General features: G+C 45.3%; 1 protein-coding gene across 3 annotated transcripts in view; it reads left to right on the forward strand.

Moving 5' to 3' along the window:
* The window catches only part of gpc5b (glypican 5b), a 687,897-nt gene that overhangs the window by 290,561 nt on the left and 372,657 nt on the right, over positions 1–24,679 (forward strand). For 2 of the 3 annotated variants that reach the window (XM_038816037.1, XM_038816039.1), the window contains exons 5-6: positions 3,452–3,511; positions 6,340–6,465. In XM_038816037.1, coding sequence (XP_038671965.1) covers positions 3,452–3,511; positions 6,340–6,465 — 186 coding nt within the window. The remainder of the gene's footprint in view (positions 1–3,451; positions 3,512–6,339; positions 6,466–24,679) is intronic. The other variant, XM_038816038.1, reaches the window with a different exon arrangement.

The raw sequence follows: 24,679 nt of genomic DNA on the forward strand, positions 1-24,679 counted from the left end.
AGCCTAATGTGAGGCTTCCTTTGAGCACCAAACCATGTCCAACAGGTGGGGTCTGCCTGCTACAACAGCACCTCCCCCCACCCCCCCCCCCCCCCAAACCAACATCTCGCTCCCCCAACCCCAGCACCTTTTTCCTCTTCTCCCCCACGCCCCTCCCCAAGCCCTCAGCTTATTGGAGAAAGAAGTCTCTTGTCCATGGGCATGACCCCCTCAAGCCCCGAAAGCAGCAGCTCCATATTCTCCATTGGTACAGGATTTATAGATCATGGAACAGTGGGGCAGGAGGTTGTGCAAAGAGCCCTCATATACTCCTGATGCTCAATCCATCACTGCTGGCTGTTCCTTCCTTGGCCTTGTTTCTAAGATATGAAATTCTCTCCCTAAACCTCTCTATCTCTCTATCCTTAAAAGCTAACTCTTCAACGAAGGTTTTGATCATCTGACCTAACGCCTTCTTATGTGTCTCGGTTTGATACTTTGTAATGTTCTGGTGAAGGGTCTTGGACACTTTAGTACTTTAAAGGCATGATATCAATATAAGTTGGTGTTATTTGGCTCGTTGCCCAAATGTTGTTACATAATGTTCCTTTGAGACACTTTATGATTTTAAAAGCACGGTATAAGTACACATGGTTATTGTTGTACATTTGCTTCGAAGTGACAGTCCTGTTCCCAACCTGATCGTCATGTAGTCCTCTCATCAGAACTGGGAGCTAGAGCATAATATTTAATTTCCAAGTATAGATAGGAGTCCAGAGGAAGCAGCTCCTGAACTCTGCAGATGAAAGAGTGCCTTGACCTCCCTTAACGTCTATTAACCTGATGATGTACAACACCTAAAGAGAATTGGCCAAACACCATCAGTTTGCTCCATGCCAGCCATTGCAAAAGCTCCCAATACTTTCGAACAGAATAGAACAGTACAGCACAGAACAGGCCCTTCAGCCCTCGATGTTGTGCCAAGCAATGATCACCCTACTTAAACCCACGTAACCTGTATCCCAACAATCCCCCCATTAACCTTACACTACGGGCAATTTAGCATGGCCAATCCACCTAACCTGCACATCTTTGAACTGTGGGAGGAAACCGGAGCACCCGGAGGAAACCCACGCACACACGGGGAGGACGTGCAGACTCCACACAGACAGTGACCCAGCCGGGAATCGAACCTGGGATCCTGAAGCTGTGAAGCATTGATGCTAACCACCATGCTACCGTGAGGCCCTCGAAGGTGGATTGATCCCAAGGACTTTGAGGAAACATTGCCCAATGCTTGGAGCTTCACGAATTGGGTATCGTGAAAATCTCATTACTTCAGCAATGCCAGGAGAGAAACCTTAGACTCAGTTAGGACAAAATTTAAGTCACAATTTCCAAAGAATTGTACTTTGGACACTGGGTTGCTGCTGTGTAACTACCTAGAATAAGATCTCAGTTATTTGAAGAAGTTACCTGGCTGCACCTGCAATGCATGATGAGAAACATGCATTGTGTTAAATTTCACACTCGTTTCAGACTCACCACAAGCCCCCATTTTAATTGGATCCAAGCTAAGACTAGCAACAATTGACATCGTCTTTTCCAGGGAGCGACATGGAATGTTAAATGCAGAGATGGGCAATCAGAGTCACAAAAGCTGTAGTTTTGGTCAATAAATGGAACCAGTTGCTGTATAGTTTATTTTCTAGCCTGCCCTCTAGTTTTCAGATATGTTACTAGTTGCTTTAAGAAACCTTCTCCTTTGGCCAGTTTTTTAAAAAATGTTTTTTTATTGAGTTTTCATATTTTATATCCAACAAATTACAAATTATTAGAAAAAAAACAAAAACTCTTTTGGCCAGTTTTTAAAAAAAGATTTGATCATGGGTTGTGGGCATCGCTGGCTGGGCCAAGCTTTTCTTGGACTGAACTCGGCCATTCCAGAAGCATTTAAGAATCAATCACATTGCTGTAGATCTGGAGTCGCATGTAGGCCAGACTAGGTGAGGATGGCAGATTTCCTTCCCTAAAGGGCTTTAGTGAAACAGGTGTTTTAAAAAAAATGACAATCAGCTATGGTTTCATGGCCATTTGACTCTTAAGTGCAGATTTTTCTATTGATTCAAATTTTATTGGATTCTGCCGTGGTGGGATTCAAACCCGGGTCTCTGGATTACTAGTCCAGTGACAATAACACGACACCACTGCAGATGGGACAGTTTGGGTGGAAGGGAAGCTGAAAGAGGTCAACAAAGAAATGCAAATAAAGATTAGTACTTGAGGTCTGCTTGAATGTACATGAATGGGGGACTAACCTGCTCACATCCATTTGAGCTAATTAGGTGGCACGGTAGCACAGTGGTTAGCACTGTTGCTTCGCAGATCCAGGGTCCCAGGTTCGATTCCCGACTTGGGTCACTATCTGTGCGGAGACTGCACATTCTCCCCGTGTCTGCGTGGGTTTCCTCCGGGTGCTCCGGTTTCCTCCCACAAGACTTGAAAGACGTGCTGCTAGGTAATTTGGACATTCTGAATTCTCCCTCCATGTACCCGAACAGGCGCCGGAATGTGGGGACTCGGGGCTTTTCACAGTAACTTCATTGCAGTGTTAATGTAAGCCTACTTGTGACAATAAAGATTATTATTTTATATTATTATTTAATGAAAGATGAGAAGTTTAGGGCTAAATGTTCGTAAGCTTTTCCTCATGAGATTAGGTCAAGACTTCTTCCTCCCAGCTTTTTTCACATTCCTGGGTCAGGAAATAATTTTTCCTTCATGCCTGGCTTCCAGTGGGATTCTTGCCAGCCAACAACCCACAGGAGTACATCACTGCGGGAGCAGAAGGAACAATCAAAAAAATAAGCATAAAGGGAAGTCATTCACTGAAGGCTTTCACCCAATAAAGGGCCTCTAGCAGGTAAGGCAAAGCTCCCTCCACTTGGTGTTCCTGGAGAATGGTAGGAACAGTTGCAGACGGAAGGAAATGGACAGCAAACCCAGGCACGACTGCCCCCACTCTCCCTCATTTAATCATTCCTGCCCACTGTGCCACAAGCAAATTGATCAAATAGTCAGTTATCTCCGGAGCAAGTACTGTGTGACTGAGCACCAACCAGATGTGATTCTAACTCCACTTGAACAATCCTGCTGGATTTCTTTCCCCCTAATTCCTGCATCACAGTGCTTAAGTACCAGAATGAGGCAGTAAGTGATTGTCCTGTGTCTTAGTCTCCACAGACTTGGGAGAATGGCTCTTTTATTCTTCTTGCTGATGTTGTTCCCACTGAGCATGTGCATGATGTTTTGTTTTTCCGTGCGGCTTCATTGTTTTCACTTGTATTTTTCTTTTCTCTTTTTATGATGTGCTCCTTCTTCCCCTCCCACCTCTCCTTCTCTCCGCTCACCTTGTGCCGAAATTCTCTGCTGCCCTGTCTGACTGATGCTTGCTGACTCCGATTCTGTTCAGCTCCCTGCCTCTGAAAGAAGTAAAGACTGATAGGCCTAGGACAATGAAAAAGAATACTAGGTAAGCGAATACCTGCTCGGTGGGCAGCCGAGTCACTCATTTTGCTTCAGCTGAGGTAACGGTTTTGCAAAAGGAAGTTCCTGGTATTTGGAAGCGTGCCTGGTGGTGTGGGGGGGGGTTTGGGTGGGATGGGGGGTGGGCATGGTGCGGGGGATGGTGAATTGTCATGCTCACTAATGTGACGTGTTGCAGTCATTCAGCACCAGCCTCAAACACCCTCAAGCCAAGTCCAATGCAAAGAGCTGTAATGTCCACTACTCTGCCCCGAAGATGTGTCCTCTCAAAATAGCTTCCCACTTCCATTTTATTTTGCAAGACTGCATACCAATCTGGTGACAAATCTTTAAAAAAAAGTTTTGCCAAGCACCAGCTAAGCTGCTTTGAGGCTGCCCCAAGCATGAATCAAATAGCACCTTTGCACCCGGAGATAGGGAAGACTCTCGTTCCATCAGTCTGTGTGGGATTTAAATGGGAATCATTGAATAAAGGCACAGAAGGAGGACATTTGGCTTATTGTACCTGTGCCGATTCAATTAACTATCCAATTAATTATCCAATTAATCCTACTCCTCAGCTCTGTTTGCCAATGCCCTATAATTTATTTTCCCATTCAGTTCCTTTCTTTCGATCTCATTTTGAATCTGCTTCCTCTGCCCTTTCAGGCAGTGTATTTCAGATCATCATAACTCAACTGTGCGGAACAAAGAACTTTCCTCATGACACCTCTGCTTCTTTTGCCAGCCACCCTAAATCTGCGTCTTCTGGCTGCTGGGCCTTCTGCATCGAGAAGAAGTTTCTCCCTATTTGCTCTGCCAAAACCATGTGTAATTTTCAACACCCCTTTCAAATCTCCTGCTAACTTTCTCTGCTCGAAGACAAATAACCTCAGCTTCTGCAGTGTCTTCCACTGTGCCATGTGCAATTAACTTATTTTATCTCCCAGGCAATGATTTGTATCTGAGCCACAAGGGTAATCAAACAAATCTTCGAATGTTCACCCATCATCACGCACCTACCATTTACACTGGCCAACTTCCATTCAACAACTACTCTTCCATTCCACGCCCAGAAAATACAAAATTCATACATATCTCTTGAGTGAACTCCTATTGTGGCCTGGACTTTCTCCCACCACTTTTAACTTGTGCTCATGGCTGACTGATATAAACAGCTCTGCCTCCTATATTTTGTTTCCTTCATTTATTGATGGGATATCCACATTCATTACTCATTCCGAATTCCCCTTCAGAAGATGGTGGTGAGCAACATTCTTGTTACATTCCATGTGCGGAAAGTGTTTCTACAATGCTGCCTTCTGGGAGTATTTATTATTCCTTACCTATGGCACAATACAAAAATGATTACATAGGATGCTCACAACATTGTTCTGTCTATTCTAAAAGACAACAAAATTCACACGATCAGACTACTACCTTCAGGCTAAAGTCAATATTCAGTGGCCCGTGAACCCACAATCCTGTCTGTGAGGCAGGAATGCTACCATTGAGCTAAGGCTGATGTAAATGCCATAGCATTGGTCCACAAGAAGTTAAATACTAAATGTATTTCTTACACAGTCCCAATCATTTAGGATGAAACAACCTTTTGTGGTCTTGTTGACACATTGTTACAGGAGAGCGATGCGACCCCTATGTTAACTTCATCGAGCTCAGATGGTCCATGGAGAATTGGACTGAACAAAAGATCAGAAAGATCTTCATTACTTATCCCAGTCCAAGCTTGGATGCTTAATCAAAGGCTGTCAATCAACCCGAGATCAAGAGCACAATAGGACTTGGCATTCATAGAATGGTCTCCTGAGCAGATGCACCCACCTTATCTGCCGATCTGTTAAATCTTAGACCATGTGTAATTTGATTAACTTGTGGGACAAATTCCGATTTATCTTTACTGATTTACAAATCAAACATCCTGGTCGCGTCCTCTACCTTGAAGTGATAAAAGGAAAACCAACTTCCACAGCTGCTATTTATTACAATAGTGTGGGAGTACCTTCACTATACAGCGTTTCAACAAGTCAACACATTCTCAAGGGCAAATAGGATGGCGAAAAATAACAGTCTTGCTGAAGACACTCATATCTCAAGAAGGAATTTTTCAAAAATAAATCATGTGATATGGAAGCAGAAAAACATTTCCTATTTTGTGAGAGATGAAAAATCTGTAATTCGAAGGAAGGAATCAACTTACTTGTGCTGACATGTGCTTCAACAATTGCTCAACTCATTTCACACTTCCTAAAGTGGAACTCGTGGTCTTCTAATTGTGTGCACAGATCTGTTTATGAATTTTAAAAGTTTAAAATTGTATTTGAAATGGGTGCCATTTAAAGATATCCACTATCCACTGGTGCTCTGTTGGTATAAAGCCATGACTCAGATGGAGGTTTTGAGGTGATATAGAACATAGAACATAGAACAGTACAGCACAGAACAGGGCCTTCGGCCCTCAATGTTGTGCCGAGCAATGATCACCCTACTCGAACCCACGTATCCACCCTATACCTGTAACCCAACAACCCCCCCCCCAACCTTACTTTTTAGGACACTACGGGCAATTTAGCATGGCCAATCCACCTAACCCACACATCTTTGGACTGTGGGCGGAAACCGGAGCACCCGGAGGAAACCCACGCACACACGGGGAGGACGTGCAGACTCCGCACAGACATATGATGCTGCAATATAGTGCAGACATGCAAGTGGAATGGATTGGATTTGCAATGGGCGCACGTTTCCTTTGTGGATTGTTTTCTTTGTATTGGACCTGAGCGCAGAGGAGGGTTGACTCTGTGTTTGTTTCGACAGGGACTTCATGAACTACATCCGACGGTTCAGAACCTTCTACGCTTCTCTGGCAGAGCAGATCTGCGAAGGCGAACTCCTGCCACAAGATGGCTCAACCTGCTGGAGCGGAGAGAATGTCGTCGAAAGGTAAGTGTTTGGCTGCAGTAATGTTCCAGATTGAAATGTAAAGTAATAATGACCGCAGTTTGCTCTGAGGGATGTGACATGTTGGACCGTCCAAGCTTTGTGTATAACTTTGGTGTGTTTTATCGCACAAACATTATGGAAGCATCCTCTTGATATTTTTGATGGTTTTGTGGAGTTGGACTCCCCTGTTAATTTAGGTCCAAATTCAGGAGATGTGTTTCAGCTTGATTAGATGCACAGAATAGCAACAGTCTTGCTCTGAAAGAAACATCACATGTTGGCTAAAAATCTTGACACTGCTATCTTTGCGCTGGGCAAGGCTTCCAGACTCTTTTGATGTACTCTGTGTCACTGCATTTTCTTCAGTTTGTGGCGTAGCTCATAATGATCTCGTCGTTGGATTGTGTGTTGCCACCTTTTAAGGATCCTCTTAGCCTCCTGTGTTGAGGGTTACCTGCGATGTGTGGGTTAGATTCTAATCGGGCACAAGAAAAGAATTGAGAGCTTCAAATGTGGTTTTCAAAACCGCTGCCGGGGCAGTGGGAATGAGCCCTCGGAAAAGCCAAGGCAAAACCGACCGCTTCTAACGAGGTTTGAATAATATAAACGTGATTATCAGTTGGGTAACTTTGCAGCAGGAGAAACTCCGTTGACCTCTGGAACTCCAGTTTTGTATCCAGCCCAGAAGGTTCCCTCACTTGGGGGTGCGTGGTTTGCAAATAGTCACAGCCTTGTGTCCATTTGGAGTGCCTCTAGCCAACAGACTGTGTAGAGTTTAATCGTGACTGGTGATAGTTGAAAGCATCAAATTGTGCCTGACAATTTTAATACGGATATATAGGAAAATATTATCAGGAAATCTAAAGACAAATGAGCCCAACCCAATCCATAAACTGATCCAGTAGGCATTTAAGAAGAAATGAGACGCTTGAGGGCCAGATTTTCTCTCCTGTATTGGGTACACGGAGACGAGAGCTTTGAAAATGGTGGCCCACAGTTACTGATTTTTGGATAAGAAGTCGCCACCCTCAGAACGAGTGCTCAGAGTGTTGGTTGTGAATACAGGCTGGATGGAAGGCCTGCCCTGTGCTTCACCATTTTGTTTGAGTTATTTAAAAAAAAAATTGAAACAAAAAACAGCACTCATCCCCTCACATGTCCATGCACACTCTCCATGCCCTATTCATGTCAACCAATGCCACCTCGTGCCTCTCATTCACCTCTTGCCCCCTCCTATTCCCTATGCTAACCCATAGTCTTGTACCCATTCCACATTCCATCATATCACCTTTGCTCCTCACATTCCCATGCCAACTTAATGCTAACTCATGCAAACTCATACCATCACCTTTTGTCCTTACCACCTCCATGCCAACTTACCTAGAAGCCTTTAAAAGTTCCTTGATAGCTTTGACAGTTGCATGGCAGTTGCTTGACAGTTGCTTGACAGTTGCTTGATAGTTCATTTAAAACTCCTTGTCAACGTGAAAGCTTCAATGCGTTTCTGCACTTATGCATAATCATGTTCACTTTTACCACTCCCAAAAGGTGCCTTACCTCCCCCAAAGGGTATCTTACCACCTGAAAAGGGATTGTTACCTCCCCTAAACATGTCCCAGGACCAGATCCAAAAGGGTACCTGTCGTTTCCGAAGGGCACCTAGCTATCCAAATATACACAAAGTTCAGACCTCCTCTTACTTGGCCTAGTCTGTACACTCCATGGTTTCCACACCTGGCCGACCAAAACGCAGTGGAGGTAGCTCATGATTTAAATGGCCATCTACCTCCATAAACTGTGTAAGTACAGATCCCATCCTGACTCCATTCCCAATGCTGGGAAATGGAACATGCCATGTTTGAGGGCAGGACTAGGGATTTCCGGCCATTTCTGGATTTTTGACAAAACAGAGCGATTCTCCATCATGGTTAAAATCACTGAGAGACAATCGCTGCTTTCCGAGCAGGTGAACTGTCCTTTATATTATTCTGTGTTGCACTCTTCCTCCCATAACGAACGAGTTCAAACTTTGTTACGACACCCTTTGCTAGTGTACGGTCAATTCCAGCCTCACTTGACCTGGAGTCCAAACATAATTGAATTTAATGCTTAATTTTAAAAGTACCCGAAGTCTTTCATCCATGGCTTCCCAATAACTATAGTCACCAGGTTTGTAAATTTAAATACAATTAACTTTTATTATTAACAATAACTATAATTAAATAGGCAACAAATACAACTGGTTAACTACCATCTAATTTCTAGCTCCACTCTTTAAATCTCCCCACTCTCTCGGCACACAGAAGAGAGACAAACACAGAGGGTAATGGGGTGTAAAAAATAACACTATAAGTTTCACTTTCAGATGGACATCTTCCAGATTTCCTTTCAGTCTAGGCCTCCAGTTGGATGAGGTCTTTGCTCTCAGTCTGCCATGGTTTTCACTATAGACTGATCGGGTTCTTGGGATTTTGCTGCAGACTCAGAAACAGCAGGCAGGAAACATCTGGGAAAAAGAGAGCAACAAACAACCTCTCCTCTCACTGTCCAGGAGCTTTCCAGCTTATCTGAGAAAAACCCACTTGGCAGGACCCAATCGCCATCTGTTGCCGGGCAGAATGCTGTCCCTGGCCAATCCATTGGCCATCAGCCAACCAATCAAGATCAATTAAATCAAATTCCTCCAATCTGTGAGGCTACTTTAACAGTTACTTGACAGTACTTTGACAGCTGAACAGTTCTTTAACAGTTGCTCGACCGTTCATAAAGTGTGTCATAAAGTCCGAGTTCTTCTGTTCAAAATCGAAATCTTCTTGGCACAGTGTACAGCTTTTGAGTTTCTCACTTCTCCTGCTCAACTTAAAGATCCTTGATCAAAAATGATAACGACAAAATAAAATAAAGAGGAAATAAGGGAATCAACAAGAATGGGCCCTTACACCTTTCATAACCAGACAGTACATGCATTTCCATAAAGAAAAATCAAAATATTGTGGATGCTGGAAATCAGCAATAAAAACAAAATGCTGGAAAGATTCAGCAGGTTTGGCTGTATCTGTGGAGAGAAACAGAGTTAATGTTTTGACTCCATTTGACATCTCAACTGTAGAGGGGCAGAAAAGTGATGGATTTTAGAGTTGGAGAGGCAAAAGGTGTAGCAGAATAGGACAGGGGCAGGTGGGAACTCGGGAGACATTGACAGGAATATCATGGACACAAGACAAAGGAAACGCTGACGGTAGTGCTAAAGCCTATAGAAGGTGCTAAAGGACAAGGAGCAGAACGAGGGTCAGTGTTCTGTGAAAGCAAAGCAAGTCACAGAATGCCCTGTGGGGAAAGGGGTTGGGGTGAAAATAAAACTTAAGTTGTTGAACCCCGTGTTAAATCCTGTGGGCTGTAACGTGCCTCATTGGAAGATGTGGTGCTGCTCCTTCAGTTCGTGTTGGACTTTGCTGGAACATTGCAGAAGGCCAAGGACAGAAATGTGAGCGTAAGAGCTAGTTGATGAGTTAAAATGGCAAGTGATGGAAAGGCTGAGGTCATGCTTGCGGACTGAGTGAAGGTGTTCCGCAAAATGGTCACTCAGAAGGAACGTTTAAGCAAGGATTTATTGGAGTCCTGGCCAATGTTTATTCTCCAAAAAACATCCCTGAGAAGCACAGCACCTAGGTATGATCAAATTGCTGTTGGAAACCTTGCTGTGTGCAAATTAGTTGCTGCATTATATATTACATTATATATTAGAACTATACTTCAAAAATGCTTTGGGAAATTCTGAGGTTGTGAGAGCTGCTTTTTTAATGCAATCCTTCTTTCCTTAATTCTCTCTCTCCATCTATCTCTCTATCTATCTCTCTCTCTTTCTCGCTCTCTCCCTCTTAGCCCCTCTCTCTTACCACTCTCTCTTCCCCCCCCTCTCTTCCCCCCTCTCTTCCCCCTCTCTCTTCCCCGTCTCTCTTCCCCCTCCCGCTTCCCCCTTTCTCTTCCCCCTCTCTCTTAACCCTCTCTCTTAACCCTCTCTCTTACCACTCTCTCTTCCCCCCCTCTCTTCCCCCTCTCTCTTCACCCTCTCTCTTCCTCCTCCTGCTTCCCCATTTCCCTTAACCCTCTCTCTTAACCCTCTCTCTTACCCTCTCTTCCCCCTCTCTTCCCCCTGTCTTCCTGTTCTCTCTTCTCCCTCCCTCTTCCCCCTCTCTCTTTCCCCCTCTCTCTTCCCCTTTCTCTTCCCCCTCTCTCTTACCCCTCTCTCTTCCCCCTCTCTTCCCCCTCTCTTCCCCCCTCTCTTCTCCCTCTCTTCCCCCTCTCTTCCCCCTCTCTCTCTTCCCCCTCTCTCTTCTCCCTCTCTCTTCCCCCTCTCTCTCTTCCCCCTCTCTCTCTTCCCCCTCTCTCGTCCCCTCTCTCTTCCCCTCTCTCTTCCCCCTCTCCCTTTCCCCCTCTCTCTTTCCCCCTCTCTCTTTCCCCCTCTCTCTTTCCCCCTCTCTCTTCCCCCCTCTCTTTCCCCCTCTCTCTTTTCGCCCTCTCTTTTTTCACCCTCTCTCTTTTCGACCTCTCTCTCTTTCCTACTCTCTCTCTTTCCTACTCTCTCTCTTTCCTACTCTCTCTCTCTCACCCTCTCTCACTCTTCCACTCTTTCTCGCTCTTCCACCCTCTCTCGCTCTTCCACCCTCTCTCGCTCTTCCACTCTCTCGCTTTCCTTTCTCCCTTTCTCAATTGGACGAGCTCCGAAGAGCCGAAGGATTGGCCTATATGTATTTTGTGAAACAAAGGGTTCTGGAGCTTGAATGAAACACTTAGCTCCAGTTTTGTGTTCCTGACAGCAATGAGTAGCAGTGACATTCACAGGGGGTGAGATTGAAATTGGGTGAGGCATCTGGGGCAAATAGTCATGAATTCCCTTTCTTCCTTCAACCATACACAGTGGAAAAATTCCACGCCAGTTCAACAATTATCCAAAATCTTGCAATAATTGGAATACTTTTTGGTGGGAAATAATTCTGTTGTCTTCTCTGGACAGCTGGAAAATATTACATTCTGCCCACAATCATTTTCTTTTGCTAATCAGCCACAGAATCAGGAGGCATTGCGGACAAAAGAGCTTTCCAGGAGTCCCTTTCAAATTTTCCATCAGTCTCTCGCAAGTACTTCTTCAGATTCTGGCTTCCCAGACGTGCCAGAAGTTTGATGTTAAAGATCAAATGTGTGCCTACCACAAAGCATGTCACTGCCCAGGTAAGGAGAGGGTGTGTCACTCATTCCAAGTTCAATCAGCATTGACTGAATTAAAGGCCATTGGTTCATGAGCTGGTGAGGACTGGACTTGTAAAGGATTCTTCTTCACTATCCCGCTGTCGGCACTCATGGATAAGCTAAGTTATGTTTGTCCACAATCTCGGGAGAATACCTCCACACTAGTTTGGATTGCGATGCTAAGAAGTTCCTTAGGCATCATAAAAAATAATAAGGAAGTAAAGGAAAGGCTTGGTTCATGGGAAGCACAGTGGTTGGCACAGTTGCTTCACAGCTCCAGGGTCTCGGGTTCGATTCCCGGCTTGGGTCACTGTCTGTGTGGAGTCTGCATGTTCTCCCCGTGTCTCCCTGGGTTTCCTCCGGATGCTCCCACAGTTCCAGTGCAACAATCAAATTGCCAAATCTGATCCTTGTCTTTGCAGGGACAAAGGTGGGAGCACTATAATGGGCACCAGAAGTCTTGGAATAGCCGTGTAAAATACAAGCCAGATTCATGATCCCGAATGTGACTCATGCTGCAGAAATGTAAGCAGGTGAGACTGCGGGCACCAGGTGAGAAGATGTGTCGTTATAGATTGGGAGAGAATTGGGGGATAATTTCCCATTTCCAGATCTCTCGGCTGACCACAAAGAGACGTGTTTTTGAGAAGGGGTGTTGTAACTTCTGTACCTTTTTACCATTTTAAAAGCTGTACCTTTTAAAATGGACATGAAATAGTCTTTCTTGTCAGTTCAAATTGGAAGAAAGGATAAAGTTCTGACCTTGTGGATTAATAAGGTACTTCCAGGTATTTCTTATCGCGAGCTAGTTTCTGTCATGTGACAACACGATTGATGTTTTTCCATTGTGCACACAATGGGTTGATGACGAAAGGAGTTGCTACACAATGGAGAGTATTAGCTGTCGCATCCATATTCCATCTGTGATTGCTTTCCTGAATAACTTTATTTGAAACACCATTCTCACAGGGCTGCCAGATTTAGCAGCCATTGTCATGTCAAATCTCTTCCATGGAAATGGCGAGGGTGATTTGAAACGGGCACATAATATGATCGTAACAGGGTACCAGGAGAGAAAAGAGTTGAGTTTCTCTCTGAAGTCTTCCATTGACAAATAACTATAGCCCAGCCTCCTGTATGAAAGAATAACTGAAGAGGTGGCTGCCAAATTTGCCGATGACATAAAAATAGGTAGGAATTGTGAAGAAAAATGTCAGGTGTCTTCCAAAGGGACATAGGTTAAGTGAGTGGGGGGAAATCTGGCAAATTGAGTACAATGTGGAAAAAAGGGAAATTGTCCATTTTGGCAGGAATAATGCAAAAGAATGGTCTAAATGGTGAGGGGGTGCAGAGGGATCTGGGTATCCTAGTGCATGAATCACAAAAGGCTAGTATGCAGATACACCAACCAATTAGGAAAGCGGATAGAATGTTATTGTTTATTGCGAGGGGAATTAAATACAAAGGTAGGGAGGTTATGCTTCTGTTATACAGGATACTAGTGAGACCACATCTGGAATACTCTGTACAGTATTGGACCTTATTTAAGGAAGGATGTAAATGTGTTGGAAGCAGTTCAGAGAAGATTTACCAGAATAATAACTGAAATGGGCGGGTTGTCTGCTGAGGAGAGGTTGGACAGGTTGGGCTTAGAGTTTAGAAGAGGAGACTTGATTGAAAGGTATAAGATCCTGCGGGCTATTGACAGGGTGGATGTGGAGAGGATATTTCCTCTTGTGAGAGAATCTAAAACTAGAGGGTCACTGTTTAAAACTAAGGGGTCGCTCATTGAAAATGGACATGAGGTGACATTTTTACGCCGGGGGGGAGGGGGGGGGGGGGGGGGGGTCATGAGTCGTTGGATCTCTCTTCCTAAAAAAGCAGTGGAAGTGGAGTCTTTGAGTATTTTTAAGGCAGAGGTGGATAGATTCTTGGTGAGCAAGAATGTGATAGGCTAACGGGTGTTGACAGGGGGCAGGAGGTTCCTATCAGATCAGCCATGATGGCAGAGCAGGCTTGAGGGGCTGAAGTGCCTAACTCTGTTCCTTTTTTTGTAGATTCTGCCACTTGGGTGAGATGTTGGTGGGTTGGCTAGCAGCTACAGAATAACATTCCAACAAGAACGGCAACTCCACAAACAAGGGAACTAAAGCACCTTTAATGGCCGATTCCGTTTGCTGCCCTGTTTGTTTAAGGCTGAACCAGACAGTTTACAACTCTGGCATTCTGTGTTTCTGACCCCCATATTCCCTCCATGAATAAGATCCCCTCCTTCCACCCTTCATAAAATGATCTGCCTTCACCAGTCTAACACCACGTTTGCTGTTGAAATTTTTCAACATGCTGATGTTATTTTGAGATTTGAAAATGCCAATTCTCCCCTCGCTGGCCTCTCATCCAACACACACCATGAAATTGGGCTTATTCAAAGATTTGCTGCCTGTGTCTAACCTTGCACCAAATTATCCTTGGCTCGTTTGGCTACATTGGCTTCCAGCCCACCAACACCCGATTCTCCTGCCGCCTTTACTTCACCACTGGTGACTATGATGTGGAGATGCTGGCGTTGGACTGGGGTGGGCACAGTAAGAAATCTCACAACACCAGGTTAAAGTCCAACAGGTTTGTTTCAAATCACTAGCTTTTGGAGCACTGCTCCTTCCTCAGGTGAATAAAGAGGTAGGCTCCAGTAGCATTATAGACAAAGTCAAAAATGCAAGACAATACTTTGAATGTGAGCATTTGGAGGTAATTAAACCTTTACAGAGCCAGAGAGAGGGGTAACCCCAGGTTAAAGAGGTGTGAATTGTCTCGAGCCAGGACAGTTGGTAGGATTTTGCAAGCCCAGGCCAGATGGTGGGGGATGAATGTAATGCAACATGAATCCAAGGTCCCGGTTGAGGCCGTACTTGTGTGCGGAACTTGGCTATAAGTTTTTGTAGGTCAAGTAGTGGGGGTGTGGGGATGACCTTGGCAAGATGTTCGTCTTCATCGATGACGTGTTAAAGGCTGCAAAGAAGATGTCGTAGTTTCTCCACTCTGGGGAAGTACTGGACAACAAAGGGTACTCTGTCGGTTGTGTCCCACGTTTGTCTTCTGAGGAGGTTGGACCGACTACTATTTGCCGTCAACCAACCGCGCAACGTCAAACAAACCATTGTTTGCAGAACACAACCCAGCCTTCAGAGCACGACTATGACACTACTGCCATGGCAATCTGTGCAAGACGTGCCAGATCATCGACATGGGTACCACCATTACACGGGAGAACACCACCCACCAGGTACGCGGTACATATTTGTGTGACTCGGCCAACGTTGTCTACCTCATACGCTGCAGGAAAGGATGTCCCGAATTGAGGTACATTGGCAAAACCATGCAGACGCTGCGACAACGGATGAACAGACATCGCGCGATCATTGCCAGGCAGGATTGTTCTCTTCCAGTCAGGGAACACTTCAGCAGTCGAGGACATTCAGCCTCTGATCTTCGGGTAAGCATTCACCAAGGCGGCCTTCAGGACGCGCGACAACGCAGAATCGGCGAGCAGAAACTTATAGCCAAGTTCTGCGCACATGAGTACGGCCTCAACTGGGACCGTGGATTCATGTTGCATTACATTCACCCCCTACCATCTGGCCTGGGCTTGCAAAATCCTACTAACTGTCCTGGCTTGAGACAATTCACACCTCTTTAACCTGGGGTTACCCCTCTCTCTGACTCTGTAAAGGCTTAATTACTTGCAAATGCTCACATTCAAATTATTTTCTTGCATCTTTGACTTTGTCTATATAAATGTATCTGGAGCCGACCTCTTAATTCACCTGAGGAAGGAGCAGTGCTCCGAAAGCTAGTAATTTGGAACAAACCTGTTGGACTTTAACCTGGTGTTGTAAGACTTCTTACTGGTGACTATGCCTTAAACTGGTTTAGTCTGAAACTCTGAAATTCCTCCCGAAAGCTCTTCACCTGTCACCCCTTTAAAATGTTCATTAAAATGTACCTCAATCCTATTGTACCCTTCTTCAGCCCCGTTGCTTCACTGCGCCAGGGTCATGGGTTTGATTCCCACTTGGGGTCACTGTGCGGAGTCTGCACATTCTCCCCGTGTCTGCGTGGGTTTCCTCCGGGTGCTCCCGTTTCTTCCCACAAGTCCCGAAAGCCGTGCTCTTAGTTGAATTGAACATTCTGAATTCTCCCTTTGTGTACGCAAACAGGCACCGGAATGTGGCGACTAGGGGATTTTCACAGTAGCTTCATTGCAGTGTTAATGTAAGCTTACTTGTGACAATAATAAAGATTATTATTATTAGATGTAAAATTTCATTATTGTGTCCTTACCAAAATATGCATTTGGGGCCATCTGCGTAATAGCAAAGCAACTTATTGCTGATAGAAGAGGCATTTTCTGCACAGACATTACTCCAAGAAGTCAAAGGTTATAACTCATTGCCAACGTTTGTAGAATTACGATCTGCTTTCCCCCAACAGAGCATTAAAACTGCAATAGAGCTTGCTGTAATAGAATGTTTCTACTCATTAATCATTAACAAATATTCTGCAGTCAGTTTGCTAAATGGAGGCTGATCCTGATTGGCTCACTTGGGCTTGCCTTTAGGCATTAAAAGAGATGGCCATTGTCTCTGAAGGGAGAAGGTGAGGCCCGAGAATGTTAACTGATAAAGGAATGTTTTTTTTCTTCTCTTGTTTATATTAATGTCTGCCTGTCTCATAAGATCCAGTGTCAGTGCCTGGGCTCAGAGACTGAAAAAACTAAATCAAATGGAAAGTAAACAATGCCTTCATTTCATCTGCACTGTGGGAAAATCAAGGCCAAGGGTGCTTTGCTGGTTAGAAAAGGAGAATTTGCCCCGAATCCTTCCGGACTGTAATGAAAGCAAATAGTTCTGTGGTAACGTAATCTTCTCTCAAATGAACCTGGATGTAAACTGGGATGATTATTTTTAAATCTCACTGGGCTTGCCTCTGTGCATTGATGCTGCCTCAGTAACTGTTTCTGGTCTCATCTATTCCACTTTCAAGGGCAGAGTCTTGCACTGGCCCTACGCCCTGTAACTCTGTCCCTAAACCTTTCTACCTTTAACCTGTCTCCCCCACCTTAAATAGTTATCTTAGCACCTCTCTCTTTAAATCCACCTTTCTTTACTCGTCCAGTTCTTCCTCCTCCTCCTCCTATCACTTGGTCTGCTTTTTCGCTTCTCCTAAAAGCGCCCAGGAAATGTTTCTATGACACTAAATAAATGCAACTTTTTGCTGTGTCTTTTGCCTTTCCTATTTCAAAATGAAACCAGCTCTGATAATTACTCCTGCGCCTCCAAGTATGCACTTGGAAGTTGAATGCAGCCATCATTGTGGGACAAAGACATCTAATAGACTTGGCCGCTGAAGATGGGGGCATAACAATGTGGGTCAGTAAGGAAAGCTGTTCCAAGTTATAAACGCATTTCACGGAGAAAACACTATCATGTGGGGGATTGGTGGCAAGATTATGTTACTAATCCCCATGAACCTTTATACTGGCTTTGGTTTTAGCTGTAATATTTGCAACAATGCTGTTCGCTCGCAGTGAGAAATAAGCAGACCTCCAATTCAATGCAAATGTGGAGGATTTTAACTAGTATGACAGTGGGGTGGTAACCAGAGTGTTAGCTTAGAAGGTGGAATAACTGAAGGGGAAATAGAGAACAAAAATAAGAGAACAATAATATCACCCTGTCTGCTCAAACGCAGTAGTCTGAAGTGTATTTGTTTCAAGGCTAGAAATATAGCAAGTAAGGCAGATGAACTTAGAACACTGATAAGTACTTGGAACCATGATGTTGTGGCTATCACAGAAATGTGGTTAAAGGAAGGGCAGAATTGGCAGCTGAACATTGGAGGATATAGATGCCTCAGGAAAGATAAAGGAGGATGTAAAAGGGGTGGGGGAGTAGCATTACTGGTTAAGGAAAATCTAGCCGCACTGCGGGAGGACACCTCGGAATCTCATACAATAATGCAATATGGGTAGAGCTCAGGAACAGGAAGGGGGCAATGACAATGTTGGGGGTTTATTACAGGCCCCCCAACTGCCAGCGAGAGATAGAGGAGCAGAAGGGTAGAGAGATTTTGGATAGGTGGAAAAGTAACAGAGTTGTTGTGGTCGGGGATTTTAACTTCCCCTATATTGACTGGGACTCACGTCGTGCTAGGGGCTTGGATGGGGCAGCGTTTGTCAGGTGTATCCAGGAAGCCTTCTTGATCCAATATGTAGATAGCTCAACTAGGGAAGGGGCAGTACTGGACCTGAAAGAGGAAATGCTGGAAAATCTCAGCAGGTCCGGCAGCATCAGTGGGGAGAGAAAAGAGATTTTTTCTAATCTCTTTTCTCTCACTACAGAAGCTGCCAGACCTGCTGAGGTTTTCCAGCATTTTCTCTTTTGTTTCAGATTCCAGCATCCGCATTAATTTGCTTTTATTAGTACTGGACCTGATATTGGGGAATGAGCCTGGACGGATGGTTGGGGTTTCAGTAGGGGAATATTTTGGGAATAGTGACCACAATTCCATAAGTTTTAGGGTACTTTTGGGCAGGAATGAGGGTAACCCTCGCATTAAGGTGCTAAACTGGAGAAAGGAAAATTCCGTTAACATTAGATGGGAATTGAAGAATTTCGATTGGGTGTGACTGTTAGAGTAAACCTACATCGGGCATGTGGGAGTCTTTCAAATGACAGTTGATTAGCATTCAGAAACATTGAGAGAACGAGGGATGAGTATGGGAAATTTAGGGAGCCTTGGATAACAAGGGATAATGTGAACCTCATCAAAAAGAAAAAAAGGCTTTTGTATGGTCTAGAAGGGTGAGGACAGTCAAAACCCTTGAGTTATGGGCAGCATGGTAGCACAGTGGGTAGCACTATTGCTTCACAGCTCCAAGTTCCCAGGTTCGATTCCCGGCTTGGGTCTGTGCAGAGTCTGCATGTTCTCCCCGTGTCTGTGTGGGTTTCCTCTGGGTGCTCCGGTTTCCTCCCACAAGTCCCAAAAGACGTGCTGTTGGGTGAATTGGACATTCTGAATTCTCCCTCAGTGTACCCGAACAGGCGCGGAATGTTGCAACTCGGGACTTTTCACAGTAACTTCATTGCAGCTTACTTGTGACAATAAAAATTATTATATAATAAAGATTATTATGTATAAATAAAGTAGGAAGGTACTTAAGCGGGAAATTAGGAGGGCTAGGAGGAATCATGAAAAGTCCTTGGCAAGTAGAATTACGGTGAATCCCAAAACTTTTCATTCAAATGTAAAAAGCAAGAGGGTGGCCAGGAAAAGGATTGGACCACTTAAGGACAGTGGGGGGAATCTTTATGGTGAGCCAGAGGAAATGGGCGAGGTACTAAATGAGTATTGTGCATCTGTGTTCACCAAAAAAAAGGACTTTGTGGTAGATGATTCTTGGGTAGGGTGTGTGGATAGTCTGGACCATGTTAACATCAAAAAGGAGGTAGTATTGGGTGTTTTAAAAGATATTAAGGTAGATAGGTCTGCTGGGCCTGATGGGATTTAATAATACATTACAAGCCAGCGATTTAGCCCACTGTGCTACTGAGGGAAGCAAGGGAGGAAATTGCTGGGGCCTTGACTGACATCTTTGCAACCTCATTGGCTTCAGGTGAGATCCCAGAGGACTGGAGAATAGCTAACGTGGTTCCACTGTTTAAGAAAGGTAGCAGGGATAATCCAGGAAACTATAGGCCAGTGAGCCTCATGTCGGTAGTGTGTAAATTATTGGCGCGAATTCTCAGGGGCAGGATCTTTACCCATTTGGAAACAAATACTCATTAGCAATAGACAGCATGGTTTTTTGAATGGGAGGTTGTACCTCACTAACATGACTGAGTTATTTGAGGAGGTGACAAAGATGATTGATGAGGGGAGAGTGGTGGAAGTTATTTACATGGACTTCAGTTGAAGCCTTTGACGAGGTGCCTCATGGCAGTTTGGTACAAAAGGTGAAGTCACATGGGATCAGAGGTGAGGTGGCAAGGTGGATACAGAACTGGCTCAGTCACAGAAAGCAGAGGGTATCTATAGAAGGGTGTTTTTCTGAATAGAAGGTTGTGACTAGTGGTGTTCCACAGGGATCTGTGCTGAGGCCTCTGTTGTTTGTAGTGTACATAAACGATTTGGAGGAAAATGTAGCTGGTCTGATTAGTAAGTTCGCAGATGACACCAAGGTTGGTGGAGTGGCAGAAAGTGTTGAGGGTTGTCAGAGGATACAGCAGGACATAGATAGGTTGGAGACTTGGGCAGAGAAATGGCAAATGGAATTTAATCCAGAAAAATGTGCGGTAATGCATTTTGTTAGGTCTAACCTAGAGGGGAAATATACCATAAATGGCAAAACTCTTGGGAATATAGAAAGTCAGAGGCATCTGGGCGTACAGGTGCACATATCTTTGAAAGTGGAAATACAAGTGGACAAGGTAGTCAATATAGTATATGGAATGCTTGCCTTCATTGGGCGGGGCATCGAGCATAAAAACTGGCAAGTCACGCGTTGGCAAGGCCACACTTGGAATACGGCACACAATTCTGGTCGCCACACTACCAGAAGGATGTGGAGGCTTCAGAGAGGGTGCAGAGGAGGTTTACCAGGATGTTGCCTGGTCTGGAGAGGCTGAATAGACTCGGACTGATTAGAAAGACGGAGCCTGAGGGGCGACCTGATAGAGGTCTACAAAATTATGAGGGGCATGGATAGAGTGGATGGGCGGGCACTCTTTCCCAGGGTGGAAGGGGCATAGGTTTAAGGTCCGTGGGGCAAAGTTTCAAGGAGATGTGCGAGGCAGGCTTTTTTTACACAGAGGGTGGTGAGTGCCTGGGGAGGTTGTGGAAGCAGATCATTAACATGATTAACATAGAACATAGAACAGTACAGCACAGAACAGGCCCTTCGGCCCTCAATGTTGTGCCGAGCAATGATCACCCTACTCAAACCCACGTATCCACCCTTACCCGTAACCCAACATCACCCCCCTTAACCTTACTTTTTAGTACACTACGGGCAATTTAGCATAGCCAATCCACCTAACCCGCACATCTTTGGACTGTGGGAGGAAACCGGAGCACCCGGAGGAAACCCACGCACACACGGGGAGGACGTGCAGACTCCGCACAGACAGTGACCCAGCCGGGAATCGAACCTGGGACCCTGGAGCTGTGAAGCATTTATGCTAACCACCATGCTACCGTGCTGCCCCTAATTCAAAAGTCATTTCGACAAATACATGGCTATGATGGGTATAGAGGGATACTGCACTAGGAAGTGCTGAGGGTTTTGGCCAAGGGTGGTACCATGACCAGTACAGGCTTGGGAGGGCCGAAGGGCCTGTTCCTGTGCTGGATTGTTCTTTGTTCTTTGTCTACAACATTTACATTTCCTTCTCTGTCCAGATCACCATATAGAAAAATAACTCAGTCATATGTTTCTGCATTGATTGATAGAAACTACCTGTACTGGAAGTGAACCTGATATGTTTAAGACTAAATGACATGTCTGAAATATTATCGAAGCCCAAACCGGAACTATTTCGATTTAAGTTCGCTTCAGTGTCAGAAAGACTGCTGAATTAGACTCTCTAGGCTCCAATCTCCCTTCTATGCCCCTGAACTAATTTTTAAAAAGTGTTCCTCCATGCCTTGTCTGAGGTGCCATCTCCTGGCTGGGATGCTAAGCCGAGGCCCCACCTGCCCTTTCAAAATATTTCATTCAAAGAAGCGGAGGCCGATACTCTGGCCAATTTTTAATCCTCCAGCCAACAGTTAATTCATGATTTTCACCCCTGTTTGTGGAATCTTGCTGTGTGCAAATTGATTGCCGGGTTTCCTTACATTACCATAGTGATTGCACCTTAATTGGCTTCTTAGTGCTTTGACGCATCCTGAGCTGGTGAAAGGCACATTATAGATGCAATTTTTTTTCCGTTCTGAATGTTCCTTTTGTTTGTGTTTGTGTGTACCTATCCACTGAGATGATGTGTACCCTGCAGCTGGTAGCTTGCCCTTTCCTGCCTTTGGTTTTTGTAAGCACAGAGAAGTTGTTACTGTGGTTGCTTGAGACATACACTGGAGGCTTCCACTAGTTAACAAGGGGTTGATTGATGAAAGGAAAAGGCAGGTAAGTAACAGGCACAGAACTCAATATAACAGGTTTGGTCACGTCAGCTCCGGGGTCCACATTGCCCGGAGCCCAGCTCCCAGGGCCCCACATAAGCACCCTATTGGCTGGGTGATGCGCGATCAATAACCACAGAAACGAAGGAGTAGTCCGAATTGAAGGCTTTAAACTACAAGATGTTTCCCCAGCAGCTTGAGTACAGAAAGAACGATGGCTGCTGGGAAACACGGGTTCTTATACCCCGCCTCATTGGGCGGAGCTACCTTTGTCTTGACCAATGAGAAAGCAACACTTGGGCCAATGAGCAGCAAGCCTTCTCCACCAATAGCAGCTCACACTCCCAGGTACTGTAGTACCTCTAGTCATACTACCACACTGGGGTTCACGCACTTCTGTTCGATTGGCCCTGAGCTGGTCACGAGGTTTGGCGAGCCCGCCCCCTTAAACGGGTTGCACTATCACATCCCTGCCCCCCCCCCCCCCCTTAAGTCCCTGATAACATACTGCATTAAAAAACTTTGTACAGAGTTTACAAACATAACATACAGCATGGTGGCACAGTGGTTAGCACTGCTGCCTCGCAGCAGCAGGGACCCGGGTTCAACTTGGGGGACCCACTCTCTGGAACTCCCTCAATCTCGGGGACACCTCAGACAGCCCCCTATCAGTCACACCTGCCTGGAAGCTAATCAGCAGTACAGGTAGAAACAGGGAAAGGGGTCAGGCAGGAGGGGGTGTGATGGAAAGGGGGTCAGGCGGTTGGTGTTGGGTCGGGGTAGGGTCAGGTGGGGGCAGTCGGGGAGAGTTCAGACAGTACAGCATTAGGTCGCCTCAGGTGAGGTCTTGTGCCAGGGTGTTGAAGTTGTGGGTTTATGGGTCAGGGGGATTTGGATGGCAGAGATTGTTGGGTGGGTGGGGGGTGTTGGGAGAGTTAGGGGGTGGGGTTCAGGTCAGGTCACGGTGGGGGGAAGGGGGGGAGAATCGAGTGTTAGGATGGTGTGCGGTACCCCTAAATACTAACCTGGGGTCATTGACCCAAATGACTGGATGTGCCTTTCGTGATCTGATTGATTGGTTTTACTGCACATTAGGAATCACTAAAATATTTGGACCCGGTTAATCTGCAGGGTATAGGATCCTGCTGGATCAGGTTTGGCATGCCATCACCCCAACAGGCTTTGACCTACTGACTGAGGTGGAGTCAACTTTAATTTCAAAGCACCTGTAATAGCTCTACTTCCTCATTAGTTAAGATCTGGTCCGATGCTCAGCTCTTCAGGATTCCCAGTGACTGGTGGTGGTAAGGAACTTTGAATGGGTGTTTCAGCACTGCCAACTAGCATGGATTTTCCGTATTTCATACGGAAAATCTGCTTGAATACAGGAATGCAATTTCTCACGTTGAGATACACAATCCACTGCAGCACCTCAGTCAAATCCAAACTGACACTGCACTGGAGGAGAGTATTTAAGCGAGAGAAGATTTTTTTGGGGAGGGAAGAAAATAAATATTAAGAGTCGGCTCCCTGTGAAGGGCTGTCTGGCTTTGTGCGGTCTCGGGGGTGAGGGGTGAGGTGGGAAGAGGAGGTGATTGGCAAGTCGCAGAGAATGCATTCCTCCCGAAATGCTTCGATTGGTTTCCTTGGCGACGGCTGCTGGAGATGGGGGCCCTCGCAGAGGCCCCGTACCCTCTCATCTCCGTCCCGCTCATGACACAGCGCATGCATGTCGTGATCCTTCAGGTCTCGAATTGAAGTGCCTGTACATTGGGTTTGCATTTTCCATTTGTGTTTTAGATTCGTGCAATATAGGTGTACAGCTGTACTTCAGATTGGTGGGCATTTTTTCTTTGGAATGAAAATACCGATTTTACTGCCAAAATACTGATTTTTGGTATCTGGAATACTGATTTCTGTTGGGAAAGGTTGGCAGTTCTGATGTTTAATCGGCAGCTCTTCTGAAGTTCAAATTCCACCCCCAGTGTTTCATTGTGTCATGCGAATACTGATTGTTGACATTTCAAGGACCTGAGGCAAGTTATTGCTCGGATTGTTTAGATTTTACTGAATATCTCATTTAGATTGAAGAGCTTTTGAGCTCTTTTCCCAGGGATACTTTATGAAATGATTCACTGGCGGAGCTGCATGTTTGGGAACAGTTTGAGGATCTGACATTGCCGCTATTTGTACATTCACTCTCCCTCCCTTTGGGAACAGGGCTGTGGTAGTGGAGGGATTCACAGGCTGCAACATGAAATCTCCTCTTGTTGCCTTAACCCTCTTTCCACCAGCCAGCAGCCTCTGCTAAAGGGGAGGGATATACCCACAGGACACGTGTATCCTGTCGGAAGCCATCCTAGGATTCAAAGCTCTGGCCTCCACTCACCGGAACCTTCCGGAAAGGGTTTGAACCACCTGACTCGGGCAGAAATCCTACCATTGGAGCAAAGAACTTTAGGGCGAATGTGAAGGCATTAGAGAGGCTGCAGAAAGGATTTCTAAGAATGGAGGTCTTCAATAACGAGGATAGAGTGGAGAAGCTGGATTGTTCACCCCAGAGAAGGTTGTGAGGAGATGGGATATACCATCTTTGAGGACATAACAGATTGCAATATAATCTTGTTCCAATTAACCTCTTGTAATGATGTGCGTCCTCTGCAAATACTTCTGATTGGTGCCAGCTATATAGGATGGACAAATAGGATAAGACGTGTTTGCATGTGAGGCCTGGTAGGCAGGCCTCCCCCACAGCCCATTTGCAAAGAAGGCTGGCATAATTATCAAA

The sequence above is a fragment of the Scyliorhinus canicula genome, chromosome 13, assembly GCF_902713615.1.
Source record: "Scyliorhinus canicula chromosome 13, sScyCan1.1, whole genome shotgun sequence".
NCBI lineage: Eukaryota > Metazoa > Chordata > Chondrichthyes > Carcharhiniformes > Scyliorhinidae > Scyliorhinus > Scyliorhinus canicula.